This window comes from Coffea eugenioides, chromosome 9 (genome assembly GCF_003713205.1).
Source record: "Coffea eugenioides isolate CCC68of chromosome 9, Ceug_1.0, whole genome shotgun sequence".
Lineage (NCBI taxonomy): Eukaryota > Viridiplantae > Streptophyta > Magnoliopsida > Gentianales > Rubiaceae > Coffea > Coffea eugenioides.
This window is the reverse complement of record NC_040043.1, coordinates 6,981,940-7,006,370: the sequence shown is the minus strand read 5'-3', so window position 1 is coordinate 7,006,370 and position 24,431 is coordinate 6,981,940. Positions and strand designations below refer to the sequence as shown.

The window sequence follows — 24,431 nt, the reverse complement described above, 5'->3', positions numbered from 1 at the left end:
GAATTGTGCGAACACTTAGATCTGTCATGTTTAATGATTAAACCTAACGGAATGGTTCAAAATCTAAACTTTAAATAGTTCAATGGTCAAAATCAAACTTTTAATAATTCAATAGTCAAAATTCAACGATACCAAAAGTTTGGTGGCGACCGAGATAATTTACTCATAAGAGAAAATGACAGAATTAAAATTTTGATTCGCAATATTTGGAACACAAGCGATTTTAGTCCCTAGAGTTCAAACAAAACAAATATAATCCCAAATATTTTGCTTTTTATTCACATCTAGTCCAATTGATAAATTTTACAAATAATCTTCTATCTAAACAAAACTGTTACCTTTCAAATGCTATCATTTTTCCTTTCTTTGCTGTGGTTCCGATGATAAAAATTAACATTAAAAAAATGACAAAAAAATAGAGAAAAAGGTAACATTAAACCTCATACCTCAACTCTTTTTTTTTTTTTTTAAATTACAAATAGGAAGTCTCCGATCCAAAACCTAACTTGGTTGTGTGGTAACGAGTATAAAAAGAAAATAGACGAAAAAAAAAAAAAAAAGAATAAAAAAAAAGAGAAAGCAATTAAGAAGTAGTGACAGAAGTTACAGAACCCGGTAAACCCCGCCCCACCTATTTTCCCTTCGGGTTTCGTTTAGATTTTACCATCTCAAAACGAACCGTAGAGTGGGCGAGAGTGGGAGTTGGAGAGAGGGAGAATAAAAAGAAGAAATTCCGAATCCCTAATCCTAATTTCTCAATATACTGTCTTCATTTGGCGAGCTCAAATCTCTCTGGTCAGTCCTTCTTCGCTTTAATCATTTCCATTTGTTTCCTTTTATTTTTGTTTTTCGTTTTGAAGTTCTGTAATGAATAAACCCTATAAACGTAGAAGTTTCCGCTTTTGGTTGGGGTTCTGTAAAATTCTGGTAAAGTTGGTGAATTTGACTAAGAAGTAGCAGGCTTTCAGTTTATAATTACCTCTTTACTCTATTTTTATGCTGAAATCTTTTTTTTTTTTGGGTTACTCGCTGGGGTTTGGGATTTTTTGTGTTTGGTTAGCGACGAGTTATTCTTGCTTGCTGATTTGGTGATTTTTGTTCTCTGAAGTCTGAATCTTAATGGGCTTTGTTCTTTGTCTGGACAGGTGAATTTCATCGTGATTATTCTTTTCTGAAGTTGGTTGCTCTGTTACAATAATATTTGTTCTCGTTTTCAGCATAGCCAGCTTTCTAACATGTTAAACTTCGTTTATTCATTTTGCTTTTGATTAGGATTTTGTAGTGATACGAGTTGATATGTAGACATATGGGGTGGAAATGTGTGTGAATGTTTGTCTTGAGGGACTTGAAAAGTTTGTGGATGGTCTCAAATGGGCTGGAAAGTGTACTCTAGTTTGTGTTCTTCAGTGGGGGTGATACTCCTTCTCTTGTAATCGTGCTCATGTTTTAGGGAAAAAATGTCAATTTCCGAAAAGATTCCACCTTCTCCCTAGTTTTTCATTGTTAAATGGATTCCCTCCCCCCTTTTGATTTCAGCAAACAAAATAGTTAAAGAAAATCTCGTAGAGAGGCAACCCACTTGGATTTGGGATAGGACGAAGGACTTGAAAGACAACCATCTTGGATTTACTTCATTTAATTATAAAAAAACACCGTTAGAAAGCCCAAGTGCAATTGTATTTTAACTCGAGTTGGAACAAATGATGGAAAAACTTGTACTTATTTCCTAGTCTTTGAACCAGACCTACTAGATTGTTTGAGTTAACCAGACACCAAACTAATTTGTTTTAATATCAGAATTGAGTTTAAAAACATGCATCCAAGTACCTTCAATGATTTTAAAAACTTGTAAATCCAAGTACCTCAAGGTGTTTGGAGCGGTGGGAAAGAGAGGTAGAGAGTGTAAGTAGGTGCATATTAATATGGGTAGAATTTGTAAAATAAGAGGTGGTACTAAAATAGGCTTTGTATTGCCTTACTCATTAGTTCTTTGACCAACGTTGGATTTCTTGTGTCTAGTTCATTCTGTATCTTTGAATTCTTTAAACCCTGGTCATCCCACTTGTTTGCCATTAATGCACAAATTGTTAGTTGTAAAGTGCTAAATTGATATTATAAGTGAGAAAGTACAAATTAATAATAGTTTTGGAGTGAATGTTGTAATTAACCTTTTTATTGTTATTTCTGTATACCGTTTATGATGTATATTAGTGGTGTTTGTTGTGTATGCATATATAGATAAGAAATAAATTGAAGAGGGAAGCTTTTGATTAATCAATATGAAGTGGGGGCTAACATATTCTTATTTTCAAATGCTACTGTTTAACCTTTCTAGTGAAGGAAAAAGTAACGCTAAAAAATGACTAAAAAAAAGTTTAACTTGTAAACCTTCTCCTCCAACTTGATTAAGTAGTAAGAATTTTTGGGGACAGTTATTAAAAGAACACCGCTTGAAGGATATTGTTTGCATCCTGAAAAAGTTTTAGGGCAGGGTAGCGGACCCTGAAAAGGAAGTATAGGAAGTAGTAAAAGAACCTGGAATACCCCAACCCACCCATTTCTTTTTCCTTCGGGTTTTGTTGAGTTTTTATGTCAATTAATGTAGAGTCAGCAAGAGTGAAAGTCTGACAGAGCGAGAATAAAAAAAAAAAATGAAATTCAAAATCCCTAACCCTAGTTCCCCTATCGACAATTCTGAATCTGCAGCTTGTAGTGACCTCTTTACTCTCTCTTTATGCTGAGAAAGTTTCTTATTATTCCTTGGTGGTTGGGGGATATTTTCTGTTTGGTTAGTGATGAGTTCTCCTTGCTTATTTTAGTTGGTGTTGTTTTTGCTGAAATCTGAATCTTGATGCTCTAATGAATTTCATTGTGATTAGTTTATTCTGAAGTTGGTTGTTCTGTTACTGTAATTTATTTATTTTCATTTTAAGCAGAGGTGGCTTTCTAACATGTTTGATTCGTTAGTTTATTTTGCTTGTACTTGGGATTATGCAGTGATTCCACTTGATGTATGTGAACGTATGTGATGAAATATGTTTGTGAATGTTTGTCTTGAGTGAATTGAAAATTTTGTGGATGGTCTGAAGTAGGCATGAACTCATACCTAGTTTATGATCTTCAAGGGGGTAATACCCGTCTCTTGTAGTTGTGCTCATTTTTGAGGTCTTCATCGTGATAAAGCTTCATGAAGTCATGAGTTATCAGAGCATGATATGCTAGGAAGTAAAAATAGTGTGCTGCATGTGTTTTTTGTTGGTTTGTTTTTAACTTTTTTGTGAACTTTTTGCAGACCATCTGGAAATGTTGGGCAATTTGCCGATATTGCCTTTACCTGCACCCCCTTCTGATGGTAATCTTGGGCCTTTACCACTAGCTCAGATAACTGAAGAAGACGAGAAACAGAATGGAAGTCAAGAGGATCTGAGCAAAGCTGACAAATCCAACTCAGCTCCTATTTCGGTTGCGACTCATACGAGAACTATTGGTATTATTTATCCTCCTCCAGATATCAGAAACATTGTTGACAAGACATCTCAGTTTGTGGCCAAGAATGGTCCTGAGTTTGAAAAGAGGATTATCGCTAGCAATGCTGGGAATCCAAAATTTAACTTTTTGAATGCCTCTGATCCATACCATGCATACTATCAGCATCGTTTATCTGAAGCTCGTGCACAAAATCAGGTTTCTGCTCTGCAGCCATTGCAACTGGCAGATTCAGCTGCTCCTGAGTCTGCAGCTGCTGCCCCGGCTGCTGATGGCAAGGATGCGATTGCAAAGCCTGATCCGTCGGTGCAGTTTAGGCCTGTTCGTAAAATTCTTGAACCCCCTGAAGCAGAGCAGTACACTGTTCGTCTCCCTGAAGGGATTACAGGGGAGGAGTTGGACATAATTAAGCTTACTGCCCAGTTTGTCGCAAGGAATGGGAAATCATTTTTGACTGGATTGACCAGTAGGGAGATTAACAATCCTCAATTTCTTTTTCTAAAACCAACCCATAGCATGTTTATGTTTTTTACATCTCTTGCGGATGCTTATTCGAAAGTACTGATGCCTCCAAAAGCGTTAACAGATAAGTTGAGAAAGAGTGTAACTGACATGACTACGGTGCTTGAAAGATGCCTTCATCGCTTGGAGTGGGAACGGTCGCAGGAGCAGGCTAGGCAGAAAGCTGAAGATGAGATAGAACAGGAGCGATTACATATGGCCATGATTGATTGGCATGACTTTGTTGTAGTAGAGACCATAGACTTTGCAGATGATGAGGATGAAGATTTGCCCCCTCCTATGACCCTGGAGGAGGTTATACGAAGAAGCAAGATGACAGGTATGGAAGAAGAGGAGATCATTGAGCCTGGGAAGGAAGTAGAAATGGAAATGGATGAAGAGGAGGTGCAGCTTGTTGAGGAGGGCATGAGGGCAGCTAGTCTTGAAGAGAACGGGGACCTGAAGAATAATGAAGCTAAGGTTACAATAGATGAAGCAGAACCACCTATGAGGATAGTAAAGAATTGGAAGAGACCTGAGGAGAGGTTACCTGCTGAAAGAGATCCAACTAAATTTGTTGTGTCTCCAATAACTGGTGAGCTGATTCCTGACAATGAGATGTCTGAACATATCAGGATCTCTTTAATTGATCCAAAGTACAAGGAGCAGAAGGAGAGGATGTTTGCAAAAATTAGGGATACAACTCTTGCTCCTGATGATGAGATCACAAAAAATATTGTTGGACTTGCTCGAACCCGTCCTGATATTTTTGGTACTACTGAGGAGGAAGTCTCTAATGCTGTTAAGGCAGAGATCGAGAAGAAAAAAGATGATCAACCAAAGCAAGTCATTTGGGATGGGCATACAGGAAGTATTGGTCGTACAGCAAGTCAGGCCATGTCTCAGAATGCTGGTGGAGAAGATCTAAATGAAGCAGGCAACAGTGATATGAGAAATCTTCCAGGTCCTGCAGCTCCTCCTCCTCCCAGACCTGGCATGCCATCAATTAGACCTCTTCCTCCACCTCCTGGACTTGCCTTGAATATCCCTAGGCCTCCTAATACTGTTCAGTATTCAACCCCAACTGGTCCCGGTGTTTTGGCTCCACCTCCACCTAGGCCTCCAGTCGTCGGTGTTCTGCCTAGACCTGCACCTCATCCGATGTCAATGATGCCGGGCCAGCAACCTCTGATGGTAAATCGACCCCAAATGCATCCGTCCATGTCCATGAATTCCCCCAACATGCCTGTGCCACCGCCACCTGGATCTCAATTTACACATTTGTCTGCTCCCCGGCCTTTTGTTCCCCTTTCCATGTCTCAGCCTGGCCTGCCTATGGTCCCACCGCCATCCATGCCTCAGGGAATGCCACCACCTCCACCTGAGGAAGCTCCTCCACCACTTCCTGAAGAACCAGAACCAAAAAGACAGAAACTTGATGATGCTCTGCTTGTTCCCGAGGATCAATTTTTAGCTCAACATTCGGTATGATGCACTTTTGCATTCATTTATATTTGTGTTTTTTTTAAAAAAAAAATTTCCTTTTGTGAAAAAAGAGAAGGTTTTACGTCATTGGGTTGTAATTAAGCTTGCATTTGTGTGCACTGCAGGGACCTGCTCGTATCAACGTGTCTGTGCCCAATCATGATGAAGGCAATATGAAAGGGCAGGTGCTGGAGATTCTTGTGCAGTCGCTGTCTGAAACTGTCAGCAGCTTGAAAGAGAAAATAGCTGGTGAGATTCAACTTCCGGCTAACAAACAGAAACTGAGTGGAAGGCCTGGTTTTCTCAAGGACAATTTGTCGCTCGCATATTATAACGTTGCACCCGGAGAAACACTTCAACTCTCTCTCAGAGAGCGTGGAGGAAGAAAGAGATGAGAAGCTTAACATTGGCCAAAGCCTTGAAACGCTTTATTTTCCTATTTGGATCTGTTACTTCTCCTAAGAAGCATTGTCCTGTCATTGTCTCACCAAAATTATTTTTTGTGATGTTTAGAGCTTCCTTTGAAATTGCTTATTGAGTGATGAGGAGAGTAAGTTGTCTTTTCTTAGTTCGGAATATCTGTATATACATATCCTATAAACTCTAGGAGAAACACAGTAAACAGGAATGGCCTTCAATTTACCCATTCGAAGATGAAAATGTTCCTCCCATCAAAATCTGCACCTTTGAAAGCTCATCATCTATAAAAGCTGAAAATGATTTCAGTGTAAACTTCCACGCCTTTGCCTGTCAAGTTTAGGCTTACATCTACGAGTAATGTTATGTACACAAGGGAAAATGTTTTTGCCAACTTCAAGCGTAGCTACATTAATTCATTTCTATCCAGCTTCAAAATTCCAAACCAGCAGATGCAAGTTCTCATGTATACTTTCCATCAGAATTCGTCGTTGCCTCAGCTGCTGCTTTAGAAAATAAAGCAATGCATGCCTCATCCAGGATTTGTGAAAACTGTAGAGTTGATGAAGAAGACAAGTGGCAGCTGAGTGTAGATAGCAATCGGCGACTTCTACACAGATGAACGTTGTTGAAGAGGCTCAGCTTCATGATGGACAACCTGATTTTGCTGGTTGTCGATTGGCATGTACTGTGACATGATGGCCATAATCTCCGAGTCCATGTAAGACTGCAAATCAGATGGAAGTTAGATACATGAAATAGATGATCGCAATGTAAGAAGTTTGTTGAGCTGATGATAATGAGACGTACTCGAAGTCTATATTTGTAGAAGATGTAACCAGCCATGCTAGCAGCCACTACTGCAGCTAAAACCAATAATGTGAGGAACCACCCGAATTTTGATGTGTGCCTTTCTGTGAGGAATGAGAAAGATAGTAATTAGTAATTTGTTCTTTGTTTGCAGCATCCTACTAAAGTACATATTTTTCATCTCCCCTCAGGGGATAACTTGTCGAGTGCATAGCTTTTAACCTTCTTACTAGCAACTCAAACGTACTGTCCTGTTGATAAAAGGTGGTTTGCCTCTCATTATAAGGAAAACAGTAAGAAATAGAAATGAAAAAGATGCAGGAAAACTGAAGTTAATGAAGTCTTGAACTGATACGTGTGTCCTGTTGCATAGGAGCTTATGTTTGTATACATAAGCACAAAGAGAGAGAGAGAGAGAGAGAGTATACTGCAAACAAACAAGTAAAATTAAATCTATTTATTTTGAAGAAATGAATCGCCATTAAAGAAGTGAGTTTCATTTTCTTGAGTGACAACCTAAAACATTTGCTGTGGTCGAGGTTTTGGGCATTCCTGCAGAATATTCTGACATGGACGATATTCATAGGTCAGGTACACGAAAATACTATCTAATCTTGTATACCTAGCCCCATGTGGTGGGAGTCTTGTGCATTATATCTTCTTATGCCGTTTACAAATAAGGCAGCATGAGTAGTCTTTTGAGCTTTTCTTTTTGTTGGTTTATTCGAGGGACAAATTTTAAATTCATAAGCACCCGCACTTAGGAAGTCTGAGTAAATAAATCCCATAAAAATAGGCTCACATTGTATTCTGCATGGAATATGTACTCAGGATTGAAAGTCAACACTTTTTAGGGTGTTTAGATGGAACTCTATGCAAGCAAGGAGATATCAGCAGATTGAAGCAAAGAATAAGACATAGTTCATCTTTTACATTTTGGTGGCTCTTACATCTTTTTTACCCTAGATGAATATTAGAATCTCGGAAAAATATGAAATTTTCATTTCAACCAAAGAGAAAGATAATGAAACTAGTTGCACATGATGTGTTTAAAGCAGCAAACAACTCTGTGTTACTTCTGCAGAATCACAAATTCTAATCAATTTGAGATGATTTTTCTTACCAATGCAGGTATCGTGCTCCAAAATGTAAAGTTTGTCCCCTCTGCAACCGCACTCAAATCCGCTCCATGTGTTCTTACAGGTGCAATCATCACATTGACAAACTTTACCTTCCTTACATTCATCTATTTCTGTCATACATTAAAGAGTAGAACATTGAATTGAAATCTCAGATTAAGGCAGTAAACTTAAGAAGGATAGCCAGAGCTAAGTAGAAGACTGGGGATCTTATATATGTTAAAGAGTTATCCATTTTTGATAATGGCAGGAAAGCACCTTCACATTTATAGCCATCTCCAGTGAATCCAGGAGGACAGTGACAGCCTGTAAGATCAGATTCCTGTTTATCCACAGAAGGATATCATATCAACATTAGAATGGTAGAATCCATAAAAGAACTGTTGTCTTTTGAAAAGTAATGTATCACTGAACTGTGCAAGCTGAAACTGTCAGTCCATGTCGAGTTTCTGACCAGCACCCTCCATTATTGACCATGCATCTTCCAGGTCCAACAGCTGCAAATATAAAAGAGGAAGCAAAAGCATAAGAGGCATGAATCCTGGATAGTATGTGCCTGCGAGGTTATAATTCTAAGGAGAAACTCAGGTGCAATCTTTGAATATAGAATTTGAACATAATTTTAATTGGCCACTTATGTAAAGCAGCAGGGTTGGAATTGGTGAATGTGTAAGATACTTGCATGCCTGTTGGATCTAGGCAATGTGACAGAACAAAGCGAAATCACTTAAAATGTTATCTCGTAATGCCTTATTCTGGACCGCAAAAGCCCCCAAAAAAAATGGTTCCAGGAAAAGATTCCTTCACAAGTTGATAATAAAAAGGGAACATGTTTGGAAGTATCAAAGCTAAATTGTTGAAAGATATATCTCCCTATAGAAAAGAATAGATACCTTCACAAGACTTGTATCCATCTCCTCTATATTGCACACCATTCGCTGAAGGGCACTGACAAACTCTTCCCCTGAATGTATCCTTAAGAAATAACAAATAAAGGCTGATAAGAGAGCAGCTAAAGTGGTTTATTCGTGTATTTCAATCACATTCCACAGCAAGAAGCACAAGTCACCACGTGTATGTAATCAGAAGAAATGCTTTCACTTACCTTGCAGGCAGTTATGTTAGAATGAGAATCCTGCCAACAGCCACCATTGTTTTCAAGGCACTCGTTGGTCTCAAGATCTGTTTATAAAGCAGAGAGATCAGATGATGCTACACAAGTACTATTTCTGTCACTAGCAAAAACCATCAGCCATGCAGAGCCAAACCTCCATTTAGACAAATGGGAGGATCAGTAGTCTCCTTGAATCCAGCGCAAATGGCTTTTAAGACGGCAACCCTCTCTAATTTTCCTTGATGGAGTGAAGAAAAAGCAAATTTAGTTTGGTTAGCAAAACAAAAATCCATCATTAACTAGAAAAATAGTTTCTTTAGATTATTATATGGTTAATTGTTTGATGTAGAAGCATTTCACATTATATGCTTTAGTCAAACTAATTGAAGTATGATCAGAAATGCCACAACCAAATCAGAATTCATTCAGATTGTAAATTTGTTGGAGTTGCAAGAGTAAGTATTAGAATAAATGAAATTCGCAATAGGGAATATGTCTCAGGAAAACCCCATTCTGAAATATTGTCTCCAGTCTTGTGTCATTCTTACTGTGATCGAATTAAGTTGTCAATTCAGTTACTAATTTTGTTTGGATAAACTAATGCAAGACAATGCTGTTACTCCCAAATGAGTCCTTTTTTATCTTCAGGAGAAAAAGGAGGCCAAAAGCTGCAGCTGCAGACAGAATCTTGCATCTGATCTTAACTCGGAAAATTTTAATCAGAATGGATGACCATGTCAGCTGGCCAGCATTTTTGAACTGATACAGAAAATTACAAGTCCAATGTTTTCTCCATTAACCATCCAAAAAGAATGTGGATTAATCTTCTGAAGTAATATCCAAAACTACCAAGGGACTACAAGTATTGAACAACATAGACATCTGTAACAAACCTCTGTACTGGACATCGTTTATAACCAATGTTGGCAATATTGTGACATCACCTCGAGATCCTCGACCAACCTAGATTTAACAAAGAACAAAAAGTCAATGTAATGGTCATTCATCCAAAAAATCATGTCTAACTTTTGTCTCATCAGCGTTAATTTCTGACAACTGAGACAAATAAAATTGAGGTGTGAAGATTGTAAGAACCTGGAGGTCTTGTTCAATTTTAAGTACTTGATTTTCCACATCAGCTTCGGGGTCGCCCATACAACTCTTTATCTTCTCAATCGGTAGATCTGATGGACAAGATACGTAAATAATTGAGTATTTTCAAAATGCAAGATCAATTTGTTCTGCAGAAAAAGCTTTTGAGAGCAGAACTCACGCAGCGATCTCATAACCTCCTCTGCACATTCCTTGCTGTATTTCTTTTGCTTCATTGAGCACCTAATGTGGAAGTCTGTCACATAATCCCACCAAACCCAAGAGCGGTTGCTCTCATTTGCAACTCTGTGCACGCAGAGCTGTCTTAAATTTTCGAATACTACGTCCTTTCCTTGATACCCCATCCCAAAGTCTTGCTCAGGATCAGGTGCACAGTATCTTCCATGATTGATGCACTGAGACTTGCATTGACTGCTAAGAAGAAAAGCGTGAGGACAATACCAAGTGATGTAGTGTGGTGTGAAACGGGTGTATCCACCCTTCTCAAGAATCTGAGCATTGCCCTTAAAATTTTTGATGAAATTCATTTGTTCATCACACCGGATTCCACACTCATCATTACTATTGGTCCACAGCTCATACTCCACCCTCTGATCAGGATGTGGCATTGACTCCGACCAGTCAATTTTTACAACAACATTTGCAGCTTTCTTCAGTGCACCCTTTATAGATTCACCGACAGAATGATCAATCAAAACTGAAGGGACTCCAATCTTCTCCAAGTATCCATCTGCATCTGAGCTTTCTTCTGGTGAATCCATAGTTATTAGGGGCTCATCTACGCTATCAGCCACTAAAACTGCAGCAGCACCAGCTTGTTGTCCATTCCATACCTTCAAAGCGAAGTAACATCCTGTAAAGGGCAGAAAAAAGTTTTAATTAGAGACCACAGCGTTCCATTGCATCATAAAATTGTTTGTTCTAATTACTTGTTATTGGTTTCAATCGGGCTCGTCCATTTATCTCAAAAAGGTCTCCTGGTAATTGGTATACAGCTAAAAGGTTCCCTCCACTCTCCCAGAAACCAGAACTAGCATGATTTCATAACAAGACAGGAGAAAAGAAGTAGAATTTCATCAACCACGGCCAAAATTTGAGATTCCATAATTCTGCAGTGTTTAAATTCCACTTTTGAACCCCTACTATTTGTTGCTCCGTTTATACTGTAACCAAAATTATTTTGATTGGATTAGCATTCTGAGTTCATCCAGGACTTTCCGTTAAGCATCAATAATCCATGCACAAAGGATAGTATTCCAGAACGCAAAATTGTTTGGGTGCCTCTAGGAAGACACAGAAGGGTAATATAAGAACAGCTTGATGCATCAGAAACAACTTATTTCCTCTGAAAAATAAAAAGAAGTTTGCACAAATACACCAGAAAAATCTAAGGTTTTAAATTAGGAAACTATAGTTGATTAAATTAAAAAAAAAAAGGTATAAACTGCAAATTGATTCTCTGCCGTCGGATGATCACATGGCAGAAAGTATCAAGGTTGACCATGAAAACAGAGCAATAAAACAGAGTAACTAAATCTGGACATCCAAAAAGACAATTTAATTACCTAAAGGACAGAAGCAACACATCAAAATCTTCTAAACAACATAAAACTCACTTTAAAAAAATTAAAAAGAAATAATCCCACCACCTTAAAGAGCTAACTACTAAAATCCCATTCTCCAAATTCTCAAAAATTGTTAATTGCATGTCACATAAACACATGCAGATGTATAAAACTAACAAAAAAAAAAATTGCACCAGGAAAAGCGACAGGAGAAGAAGAAAGCTGATGATTACCTCCACGATCAAGGAGGAGGATGGTGGGAGTGGAAGACTTTGACCTGAAGGGCTTATCACCCTCAAAAGGAGAACAACCAGTAGCACCTGTATCAGGATAAACAACAGTTCCAACCATTGATCCTCCATAGTCAGGCACACCAAAGTTGCCAATAGCAGCATCATGCTTGGAGCGAATATCAGAAGGATCAAGTATACTAATACTACTCTTCTCCACCACGAATCTTGCCTCAGTTAAAATACTAGTACTAGACAATACAAGGGTGGATACAATCAAGAAAGCTCTTGAAAACAGAGTATTTGCCATTTGAGATGCTGCAGAAACTGAGACAAGCGTTTGTAAAATTGTGGGTTCTGCTCAGATATAAAGAAAGAGGTGAAATGAAATGCTGACAAAATGGAAACAGATGGAGGGAAGAGGATAGAACAGGTCTTTCTACAAGGGGCAGTAAATGCTAGTAGTAGAACTAGTCCAAGTGTTTTTGCTACATGGGATGGATGGATATTGGACGAAGAGAGAGAGAGAAGACTTTGAAGGAAGAGAAACTGAGAAAAAAAGAAAGGTTTAGGGGTGGACTTTGGCTTCTATTGCACCTTTTTTCTTCTTTTTTTTGTTGTTTCTTCTTCTTGTTCTTGAATTGAATCAATGCTATGACGTAAAGGAAACGACTGGAAAGGTGGGAGAAAGAGCAAGGAAGAGTTGGAGTGTGGATTGTGGAAAGCAGCCAGGGGAACCACCACGAATGCAACTTCCAACTGAAAATCAAAAGTACAGATTCTAATAAGCACTTTTTTTTTTCTAATTTGAATAGAACTAACCTAAATTAAGACAGGTTTTTTTTTTCAATTGTAAAGTAGCATTTTTCAATCTTGAAACTCTATAATTTTTTTTAAATATTCTACTAATAGGGGATTTATGATACTAATAGGCAATTTCACAAAAAAGGGGGAAAAAAAAAAAGAAAAGGCAATTATGTTGAAATATTTTATTTACACTACCTACTTGTTGCATGCTTACTTTTGTGATTACGTGTATTATTGACTTTACTGCTTTAATAGAAAATGCAATTCTCATCTTGTAGGCATCAACTGATAATAATAATAATAATAATAAAGAACAGTTTGTTCAAGTAATTACTTGGCCAACCCTGATCAAATTTAAAAATTTATGCAAATCTATGGACTTTTAGATGTGCATGCATATTTGACAATTGGATGTGTGCCTTGTGCGGTCCATGAAATTTTTGTGCTCAATTGTGATTTTCTTAGCTCATGTAACTACCTAATTAGCAATAATGAATCATAGAAACTCACCTATCTACTCACTTATTTACAAAATGTAAACCATGGAAGATCACCCCACAAGTTGAAGGTTGCACCAATTTAATAATTGATGACTGGTTTGGGATTTGGTGGGATTTCTTGTTAAAAAGTGAATTGAGATTTGTTCATATATATATATATATATATATGATGCTTCTTCTGTATAAGTTTCCACCTTGAGATTTGGGTACTTGATACTAAGTACCTCTAGCTTATCAGGCTGCAATTGTTTGTAAGTTATAAAAGAATATATAGAAAATTTGGAAATTTCTTCCTGATTATTATTTGTAAAATTTTCTTTTGAATTTTTCCCAGAAATAAGTTTGTTACAGGAAGGGAGATTAAAATAGATGAATCAGAGGGTTTTCTTCCAAAATCTGGTAAGTTATTATCTTACAATATGTTGTTAGAGAGTTGCTGTTATCAACCACACTACAGTTAGTCAATTATACCTTCAATCTTTATCTTACAAATTAAGCAAAGGCTTGGAGAAGATAAAAAATTGAAAATGACATCGGTATTCCTAATAAAGAACTCTATATTTCTGGTTTTACTGGTGAAGTCCAATTGGAATATCATATATTGCAGTGCCAATTGTCCTCTTTTTTTTTTTTTTTTGAATTCCATGCTAAGAAAAATGGGACTGCTGGACATATACTATGATTTACCATTCTGTGTTGGATTTTGCACTTAAAAAAAAAAAGATCTAATTGAATACCTTAAAATAAACTGTCTACAAATCAATTGGAAAAAACAGAAAGAAGAGAGAATCAACAGATGGTGGTCTAGGGATATACTCATAGCTATGCAATGATGAATCCCTTTTGAGGATATTATCATAAAATGCCTCAAAAATCAAAATAAGGAGTTAAAAAATCTTGATCATAGAAAGGCATGGATGTACTTGTTTCAGGTAGATGGCAATCTGTGAATTCCAGTTGGATTATGAAGATTTTGGGTGATGTATTATAAATTAAAATTTCTATTTCCTCTTAAACTTGGGTGCCATGATTCTGTGTCTTTTGGACAATCCACTTTAGCATATACAGTTGGAAGGCAAAGATAAGGCTTCTTTTATCCATTAAAGGGATAAAAAAGCAGATGCAAAACAACTTAGCTAATATGATAGCCTTATAGTTCGTTTGGATTATTATTTTCTAGAGTTTTTGTAGAAAATGTATTATAGCAATATGCTATATGTGAAGTAAAAAAAAAAAAAGTGATTGAGAAATGTGTTTACGAAAAATGTAAAATTTTTTCTCTTATAGCTTCCTCGAAACTGGTCATCAAGTTAATAGTTCCATTAAGTGGCTAGGGTAATATAAATCCATCAAAGTACATGAAAAGAAAATGAAATCAATGATATCAAACACAAGTTTTAAAAATAGAGAAACATTTTAGTTATGGTATGAAATATAGGCCACGTTAATTTGTGTACTACAGAATAAAGATGCAGAAACAAAGATGGAAATTTGTTAATTGTGCATGTTTAATCGATGATCCTCAATATTAAGAAAAAAATTCGAGAGTTACTAAATATGGGGACTATCGAAATGCTACACATACAAGTTGATGCAAAATATATGGCATGATGCAAAATATTATTTATTATTCTTCAACCCTTGGAGGAGTTTATTCCATTCTCCGAGAATCTATACTTTGCTTTTTATTCTTTTTTAAAATTTTTTTCTTGTAGGGGAAGTGTGAGACTTCAGAAGCGAAGGGGGAACATAAAAATTTTGAATCTAGAATCTCTGATTTCACTAAATCAAAATCTTATCGCCCCAAAAATCTATACTTTATAGAATAAGATATGGTATATGTTTATTAAGTTATTAAGAAAGGTTGATCAAGACAATCAGGTGACTACCTTTTGTTACTAGATCATCTAGGGGCGTGTAAAATCGAAAAATTCTGATTTACTGACCGAATTTGAATTGAATTTATAAATTTTCGAAATCGGTAATTCGAAATTCTGCACTGAAATCGGAATTTTCGATTTCGAATTATGCGAATTCAATAATGGAGTTTTTGAAATCGGAATTTCCGATTTCAATTTCGTTTTATAATATACATATATTAATATTTATTTATTTATATATATAATAACATTTTTTATTTCAATTTCGTTTTATAATATGTATATTAATATACATTTATGTATATAATAATATTTGAATAATATATTTATATATAATAATATTTTTTATAATATATGTAATATAAAATTTATATTATATAACAATACATCTAACAAAAAAGAAAGAAAAAAGGGAAAAAAAGGTTTTCGAATTCAGTGAATTCGGAATTTACTGAATTCCGAATTGAATTGGGAATCAAAATCGAAATCGGAACTGGTGAATTCGAAATCGAAATCGGTCGATAATTCCTATACCAAAATTCTAAAAAATTTCAAATTCAAACTTCCGAATTACCGAATTCGAATTCGATGCACACCCCTAAGATCCTCTGCGCTGCATCAAGATTATCTATTTTTAACATTTGAAAGACTTCAAACTCATTCCAAGTAATACTAATCGGGCTACAACATTTTCCTTCAAGAAAACTTCATCCCATAGAAGTAATTTTTGTAAAAGCATTATTAGGGCTAAATTAATGACATTATATGTCATGAAAAGCGCAATACAAGAGAAGCATGGAAAGTGACAAACGAGCAAAAATGAACTCTTTGCTAAATGTGGAGCTCCGGACGTAGTATTTGAAATAAGATTCTCAAAACAAGTGCAAAAGAAATTTATTGGTTAGCGAAAAATGTTATGGAGTATGAGATATAGTTGAAAATGGTACAAGAAGATTCCTAAGCTGAAAAGTATAAGAAAAAATCCACTTTATATAAAGAAACAACGTAAAATAAAAGCAAGTGAATAAAGTTATGAAATTCCCTTCTGGGTTCATTTCTTTTTAATCTGGGCAATAAACTTTATTGGGTTTAAAAATATACTATATATTAACGAGAAAAAGCAAGCAATTAAGAGCAAATAAGGGCAAGTGATGCATGGCATATTAATTTCGCACAAATCGTTTTCAAGAGTTAGTAAAAGTAAACTTGTTGAAATTCAAACCCATATGGCATGGCAAGGCAAGACGACTGAGGCAAAGAATAGTTGAAGGGTCTGAAGACTGATTCCTTGTTGATGTAAACTAATAATAATTAGTTGTATAATATTCAATACTCAATAAAGATTTTTTGGAATATTAATTGAAAGTCACATCAACATTTGGAAAACTTTGCTTGCTGTCACATATTCAGTGTACTTCAAGTAAAGTTCATGTGATTCTCACCATTATATTGCCCCAAAAAAAGGGCTAATAGAGATAGCAATTTCTTTACCAGATATTGAGTGATCAAGTTTTTTCAGATTCTTCCATTAGTCAATTTGTTAGTACATCCATACAGTTTTTTTTGTTTTTTTTTTCATGGTAATCGTTTAAGGTTAAAAAAAAAACACATAAAATTGTGGTGGAAAAAAATGGTATTTTCCAAACAAAAAAAAAAAAAAACACCGTTACAACATAAAATTTCATGAAGATCTTTACTTAAGTTAGAACTTAATTCCCCACAAAAAAAAAAAATTGTCTGAAATTAAAAGTTACCTCTCTTTTAGTTTGTATGGATCGATACACGTATTCGTCTTCAGTGGATAGAATCCGTCATTGACCTCCACTTTTTTTGGCCAGACCTTCTTGTACTGCATTTAGCTAGCGTATTGACCCGAACTGGAAGTCACATAAAATTGTGGAGGAAGTTCTGACTTAGCCAGACTAAACAATAAAGAAACAGAAATTTGAAAAAAAATTGAAAACATGGATTAAGCATATAAAGTTGACCTTAACCTTCTGAGTTGCCTCAATTAAATAAAATGCTTATTCAGCAAACAAGTAAATATTTTGCCAAATGGTGTAGTTTACCTATAAAGATTCTCTAGGAAAGAGTATTACAATTCTTTAAGGTTTAATTAGATCAAACTCCTAAGCTATGTTTCCCAATGTCTTACAATCAACTCATAAATTTCAATTAATCTATAAATGAATCTTCAATACACTGATAATGTATGATCCGTCAGCATTGAATGCATGATAATTCTTCTGAATTTAAATTTAAAATAAAAAATCAGCTAATGTATCGTGCATGTAACCGTGATATATGATTAACTCTTTATTTATTGAATATAAGTTTGAGCGCAAAATGCACATGTTGAAGCCAAAAGAACAACTATAGTTTGTTTGAAAAAGAATTGGCCTAAGTCAAGATTTTTGTCCGTCTCCAAGGCATTGTTTGTTTTGAGAGAATGGGAGGGAAAGGAAAGGAAATGGAGAGAGAAGATTTTTGATATTTGAATTAATTTTTGAGAAGGGAAAGAAAAGGATTGAGAGGGAAAGGGAGTTATAAAGTTTAGTTAAAAAGATGAATAGACTCAAGTTTTCTCTATTCTCCTTTCTTTCTTTTTTTCCTATTAAAGCCCTCTCCTTTCCTTTCCTTCAATTTCCTTCCATCCAAATGGTGCCTAAGACTAATCAAATCAAATGTACAATGAATGTAGGTGTGCAACTTTAATGTTTGAGAAAAGAAGCTCCCAAAATTGGTTGAATAAGGCAGTCTACGTATAGTCTATATATCACATGAAAATTCGATATTTTTGGTTGGGCTTCTTAGGTTGATTAAGTATTGAAAGGCTATTGGCAAAATAAATCCAATTAGATCGATAATGAAGGGGCAAAGTGGATTTATGTATTTCTAAAGGATATTCGAATTAATACTTCTTGGAATTCAGTTTACTGTTCGAGGTGGTAATATCAATTTATTAACATGGTTGTTGGACTCTAAATTTTCTTTTCTTTATATTTTTTTCCTTCAAGTTTTCAGTATGGTGGTTGATCAACCACTGATGAAACCTTACATACCCCCTTCTCTTTTGTTCTGCATTCCGGACTGGAATTCTCGAAGTAAAACTTTGCAATCTCCATTGGACTTTTATGGTTCCAGAAAATTTTGGAAATATAAGCAGCTGTTATTACTTTTCCTTCTTTAACCAAAAAGCAAAATGAAATTTTCAAAGGTAAAAGATTATTCATTTGACAGTTAGGTAACTTTTCTGGTCTGAAAATTATTTATTTACAATCATGCTAAACTCTTGTTTTCTTCAGACTTCAGTAGAATGGATTGGACCATTGGAGTTTCGGTTTATCACTTTTTCGGCTCTAAGGAGGGCCAAAGGCCCGTGTTTGAGTTATGTCGGTACTGATTCGTCATGTTTTAGATATTATTGTAAATTTCTAGGCTTTAGCCTTGTAATTTGCACAGTATTGAAATTAAAAAAAAATTAGGGTTTTCACAGCAGTTTCTAGGCTTAGTAGAAATTAGGGTTTTTAGGCTTAGTAGTTTCTACAGTAGTATAAACAGATTAGGAGTAGTTTGCACAGAAGTTTAGTTTTGTAGTTAGCTAAGAAGAGAAAAGAAGATGAACTTTTAATATTGTTCGGGAATTTAAGAAAGAAGTGAAAGGATTTTGGATATAAGGGATGAGTAAATCCTATACAACCACTCTTTTTGAAGACAAACCGGACCTTTTAATTTTGAGAACTTTTATAACCAGACAGCAAGTTTCCTCTCACTCAATTATCCAACTTGGAAGGAAAGATTTTTTATGGTTTATCTCAAAAATTTTTGGGGAATTCACGAAAGAATGTTGTTGAAGTAGGGGAACTTTCCATTGATTGAGAATAATGCAAGATCAATTGAATTCTTTCAAGATTCAACTTTCTTCAAGGAAGATCAATTTGGGATGGACGGTGAGCTTAAATAAGATGAGCCCATAAATTATTTTGCTTTTGGAGAAACTGAAATATATGAACCAGGCAAAAAAGAGTCTCTAATGTACCAAAGATTGACCAAACTCTTCACAAATAATCCCACTAATTATCCTTTGGAATAATTTTAGAAACCTCCCTTGAGGTTTCTAACTATTTCACTGGCCACCTTTTAGACTTCAAAAATTATACTAACCTTTTTTAAATTTATTATCTTATAACATTTAGGTTCAACCAGCAATTAAAAGGTGATATCAGGAGAGAGAATACAACATGATTTCACCATTGCCTAGATTATTCAGTTAATCTAATATCATCTCACACATTAAAGAAAAACACTAGAATCCGCTGTTTATCATCTAGGATCAAATAACATATAGTATCAAAAAATAATATATCATTGTATATATTTCACTTAATTTAAAATTCAAATTACTTTTTCAGTTATATACCAATTGTTATACATGAACAACAACAAATAACTAAAAAAAAATTGCAACCAAAAATTACAAAGAGCGAACTTTAATACCATAAAAATCTCGACAACTAACCTTAATATGTTGATAAGGATATTTATGATATTAAGGTTTGCTCTTTGTAATGTTTCATCTGCAATTTTTTTTATTATTTGTTGTCGATTATGTTTGATAATAGGTATGTCACTGAAAAGAATAATTAGGATCTTGCATTTTTTTTTAATTTTTTGGTAAACAACTCATAATATGTAAAAAAATTTTAAGTAAGCTAAAAATAACAAAATCATCATTTTATCATACAAATTATGTTTTTATATTTTCAAAATTTAATGTATATGCATATATTATTGATATGTAGTCATAACAGGTACAGCAAATATAAGCTTATAACCATCATATTTATTTTAAATTTTTTAATAAATAACTTACAATATGTAAAAAATTAAAATGAACTCTAAATAACCAAGTCATCATTTTATCATACAAATTATGATATTTTTAGTTCTTAAATTATAAGATATATGCATATATTATTAATGTGCAGCTATATATATATATATATATATATATGTATGTATGTATGTATATTTGCTACGAGAATATCCTTCTCCGTCCCTTGTCCCATTTAAAATGGGGGAAGAAAAATCCCCCCACTTTCGCACTGCCTCGCCTTGCCCCGTTGCTCTCTGCGGGGCAAGTGTTTGCCATGCCTAACTTTTTTTTTTTATTGAAACAATAGAATTGTATTGATTGGACAGAAGTATATAAAGGCGAGCACATGCTCGATGCTTTACAATGTGCATTTAGCACAGTAGATTGGGATTAACCCACTCTACATCATGATAATTACTCAGAGCTTGAGCATTAAATAAACAGCTAAGATAATTCTTATTAATTTTTCCTAAACAAAAGGAGCATTTGTAAAACGTACTCAATTCACGGATGTCATTTGTCAGGGTAGCTAGCCATATATAGACTGTTTTACCCCCTTGAATTTGCTGCAGCTGGTCTTTATTTGCAACTCCAATGCATACAAACCTCCATCCTTGCTCTTGACACCTTCAGCTCAAATGTTGAAATTGACTCTCACTTGCTCTTTCTCTCATCTTCCATCCCATCACATCCTGCCCCCTACTATCGGCTGCTACAATGCGCCCTACTATCGGTTTGCCATTCCTAGCTACTATAGGAATATTTGGCTGTAAATTCTTGACTTTGGAGGTCCCTCATCCCGCCTCTCAAAGGATTAGACTTTAGAGTTTGGTAGCACAATTTGCTGCGGTGTAATTTCGTGGGCCGTCCCAACCATAAATAAGCTGGTGCCGGATCTATATATAGGATTATGGTAGGACACGGTAGAATGTCTAGGACACTTTGGTGGCCTCGTTACTTACAATCGATGCACCAGGGGGGAAGATCGCTAAAGTTGTACCTGCGATGAATGTTTTGTTCCCTTGTATTGGATCAACACGGGGGAATTTCTCCTCCTCTAGTAGGAGCCAATGTCTTACTTTCTTGTAATCCTACCACGACATTTTGTCACTCCGGGAACCAAAGCAAATGTCAATGGGGTTCGTCAATCTCACTCTAAGTAGCCCAACCGGCGTCAGCATCTCTAATCTCAACATGAATGCTCAGCTTTGCCTCAAAGGGGATTCCTTAGAGCACCCATTTAACCCATTGCTATAACAATTGGATCCATGTATGGTTTTGCTTATCCATTCGCTGGCGTCGTAGCCGCTAGTTTTAGCTGGTAATGCTGAAGCAAACGCTGTAGCTCGCCATTTCTCCTCGAGTCCTGACAACTTCCGGTCCTTTCTTGCTAAGTATCCCCACTGTGATTTGGGATCTATTTATTTTTTTAACTATTATTAGCTGTAAATTTTTGACTTTGGCACTTCCCTGTCCAAGCTCTTACTTCTTAGGGGATTTCAGTATGGCAGGACAGTTGCTGCAGTGGATTTTCGTGGACGGTCCCAACCATATATAAGCTTGTCCCTGATCTATAGGTGGGATTGTGGTAGGGTAGTTTCCTAAGGTAGCTGCTGTTCTTGCACGTTTGCTGGGGCAGTCCCTTATCTATAAGACCGAGAAGTTATTGCATGGGTGCAATAGCTCACTATCCATCATTTCTTATCAAATACTTTGTAAAATTAAATTGTTCATAAATTGAAATATGATTGGTATTAGTGTAGCAAGAGATAATGTCGGACTTCAAAGTCGGTATAGCTGTACTTTGTCCGGCTGGACCGGTTCTACTAGTCGTTGTGTTTGCTACAACCTTTTTTTGTACATATTATTATTGTACCAAATTTACATAAAATTAGTATTTAGTGCACGCTCAATGTATATGCATCAAATCTTAAATATCGTATATTTGTAAAATTGTTTTTATGAAAATTGATTTTGTATTTTCCTAATGAATATATAGATATGTCTATGTGAATGGATGGTAACTTATAATTAGTTTTTACTTGTTTAATGAATAATGAATTTGTTTACAAATGGTGGAGGACTAGGAATGAATGATTGGAGAAGTTATTGGACAGAAAAAATGTTGGATGGTTTTAATTCTAGTCACTTCCCTCGGTCAAATCAGGCCTCTAGGATCACATGTCACTTACAAGGATGATTAGAAAAATTTAAATAACGTATGGTTGTTAATTTAGCAGTATCGAGATTAACGTGCAATTGTTGGGGATAATAGTTCAAATTCAAATATGGTATTTTTTTATTTTTATTTTTTATTTTTTAACCTAAGAGGTTAGGACGACTTAGGCCTTACAATTAAGGGTATAATAAAAATATCAAAACATTTTCACCAGTAGGGGTGGGATTGGTAGTGTATCTGATAGAGGTTCGAAATTTTTCACTTACATTTAAAAAAAAAAAAAAAAAAAAAAAAACGCTACCACTGGTGTATGTATTAAACATTAGTGGTGAACGATATTTTCTTCTATATAACTCTCCTCCTTTTCTCTAACTTCTCCTCCTTCCCAAAAAAAAAAAAAGACAGCGCTTTCCTCAATGGCTTCTCATCGTGATCATTCTTTCTGTCATGTCTTTCTTTGCCTCGCTATCCTCTTTGCTTTCATGGCTTCTGCTACAGCCAACGTCAATATATAGTTGTGTCAGGGATGAGGGTTTCTGGTCGATTACACTGCACCAATACGGGGAATCATTTACCTGCTGGCCTTTCTCCTCCTCTAATTGGAGCCAAAGTCTCAGCCACTTGCAATCTTGGTACTACAAATTTTGTCGCTCCGGTAACTATAACAGATGTGAATGGCTTCTTCAGTGTCACCATAAAAGATGTCGACATGATCCTTAATTACACCACAAATACATCTCGTCCAACTGTTGGAAAATTGTAGTAAATAACAAAACTAAACTAGACAAATGTAGAGACTTTGAGGCGTGAAAGCACTTTACTTAAGGTGTTATTTGCTTATATTAGACAAATTACCACTAGAATACAACAAAATCTAAGAACTATCAAATGAAAAGTAAAAGTGATTTAATTCTGTCGAAATCCTACTATTTAAAAGAATTGAAGCACCTGTCTAAGGCACTATCACAGGATGCAATCCTTATTGAATAGGTGTATAAGCAGTTAACTAATTAAAAGATATGTCTGCTAAACGTAACCGCCAACCGCCATTAACTACCTCTGATTGTCTGCTCAATTACGATTTGGCAAGCATTTCTGTTTTCTGATTTTAGCACCCAAGAAATTTTAGAAGTTTAAAGAATAGAATGCAAGAATAACCTTGTAAAAATTTGAAATAAAAATCCCAACTTTAGTCATATATATATAACACAAGCATGCAAGCTGGGTTTAGAGTATCATTGAAAAAGATGATAAGATTCATAACTTCATAGTGATAAGATTCATGGCTTGCAGAAATAAATTAGTAGAAACTGCTTACTAATTACACGAGACTCTTGTGTGTTTAGATAGTAGATTTTTTGAAATATTATTTAAAATAATTAATGTAGCACTTTTTGTGATGTGATATATATGAAATAAACAAATTGTTGGGGATTAGACTTGCAAACGAATCGAATCGCATCGAGTTTTGATCTAGTGAGTTGGGTCACGACTTAATTTTACCAAAACTTGACTCGAACTTGAGTTCGACGAGCTTTCAATATAAAGTCAAACTCAAACTTCATCTCAAATTCGAGTCGAGTCGAGCTCGAGTTTAAAAAAATAAAAAATAATTATTTTATTTTAAAAAATGAACAAAATAGTAATTTTTCTTAACAAATAATAAAATATTAGGAATATATATGCGTGTGTGTGGGTGTAAAATCACTATTAGAATAAAAATATATATAAAATTGAGCGGGCTCGCGAGTTAACGACCTCAATATCTTTGATCTTAAATTCGACTTCTTCAGCTCGAACTCAACTGGAGATCAATGTTAGGGCTACAAACGAGTCGAGTCAAGCCAAACTTTGGCCTAATTGAGCCAAACCTTGACTTAGTTTTATCAAACTTGAACTTCAAATCGAGTTCGACGAGTTGCCAATTTAAAGCTCAAGCTCGAAAAAATAAAAAATAATATTTTATTTTTTAAAAATAAATAAAATAATATTTTTTTAATAAATAATAAAATATTAAAAATATACATATAATTTTACTATTAAAATAAAAATAAAATATATATATATATACTCGAGCAAACTACAACAAAGAAAAAATGGACATTAAATAAATTTCAAATTTCCATTGGAAAGTGAAAAATAAAAGATAGGTGGGATTTAAAATATGTAGCTAAATGAGGGGTCTGAATAAAATAGCAAACATATTTTAAATATAAATTTTTTGTAAATAAATAAATAAAAATTAAAACTTGAAATTTTTGAAGCATATTGCCTTAGCTTGGGCGGAAAGACAGCTGAAGAGATAACATTACATATTATAACTTAGGGC

General features: G+C 35.1%; 2 protein-coding genes across 3 annotated transcripts; one reads left to right on the top strand and one right to left on the bottom strand.

The window, feature by feature from the left end:
* The first annotated feature begins 693 nt into the window (after nucleotides 1–693).
* Nucleotides 694–6,204, top strand: LOC113782961 (probable splicing factor 3A subunit 1). 2 transcript variants are annotated; one of them, XM_027328947.1, is made up of 3 exons: nucleotides 694–795; nucleotides 3,293–5,472; nucleotides 5,598–6,204. In XM_027328947.1, exons 2-3 carry the CDS (start codon nucleotides 3,304–3,306, stop codon nucleotides 5,865–5,867), a joined length of 2,439 nt encoding a protein of 812 aa, XP_027184748.1. In that variant the 5' UTR covers nucleotides 694–795; nucleotides 3,293–3,303; the 3' UTR covers nucleotides 5,868–6,204. The 2 variants fall into 2 exon arrangements, with proteins under 2 accessions (XP_027184748.1, XP_027184750.1); XM_027328949.1 differs by lacking the exon at nucleotides 694–795 and adding an exon at nucleotides 2,582–2,788.
* Nucleotides 6,150–12,463, bottom strand: LOC113782962 (vacuolar-sorting receptor 7-like). Its single transcript, XM_027328950.1, has 12 exons — nucleotides 11,864–12,463; nucleotides 10,226–10,918; nucleotides 10,048–10,136; nucleotides 9,846–9,915; nucleotides 9,107–9,190; nucleotides 8,944–9,020; nucleotides 8,732–8,813; nucleotides 8,253–8,335; nucleotides 8,097–8,160; nucleotides 7,823–7,951; nucleotides 6,700–6,803; nucleotides 6,150–6,616 (listed from the first exon to the last, which is right to left on the bottom strand). Exons 1-12 carry the CDS (start codon nucleotides 12,168–12,170, stop codon nucleotides 6,500–6,502), a joined length of 1,899 nt encoding a protein of 632 aa, XP_027184751.1. The 5' UTR covers nucleotides 12,171–12,463; the 3' UTR covers nucleotides 6,150–6,499.
* Between the last annotated feature and the right edge of the window lie 11,968 nt (nucleotides 12,464–24,431).

Excerpts from the sequence above, each read along its gene's own strand:
- LOC113782961 (XM_027328947.1), top strand. The coding sequence starts at position 3,304 with ATGTTGGGCAATTTGCCGATATTGCCTTTACCTGCACCCCCTTCTGAT. Across the intron at positions 5,473-5,597 it reads AATTTTTAGCTCAACATTCG|GGACCTGCTCGTATCAACGT; the intron begins GTATGATGCACT and ends TGTGCACTGCAG.
- LOC113782962 (XM_027328950.1), bottom strand. The coding sequence starts at position 12,170 with ATGGCAAATACTCTGTTTTCAAGAGCTTTCTTGATTGTATCCACCCTT. Across the intron at positions 9,191-9,845 it reads AAACGATGTCCAGTACAGAG|GAAAATTAGAGAGGGTTGCC; the intron begins GTTTGTTACAGA and ends CACTCCATCAAG. Across the intron at positions 7,952-8,096 it reads AGATGGCTATAAATGTGAAG|AAATAGATGAATGTAAGGAA; the intron begins GTGCTTTCCTGC and ends AATGTATGACAG.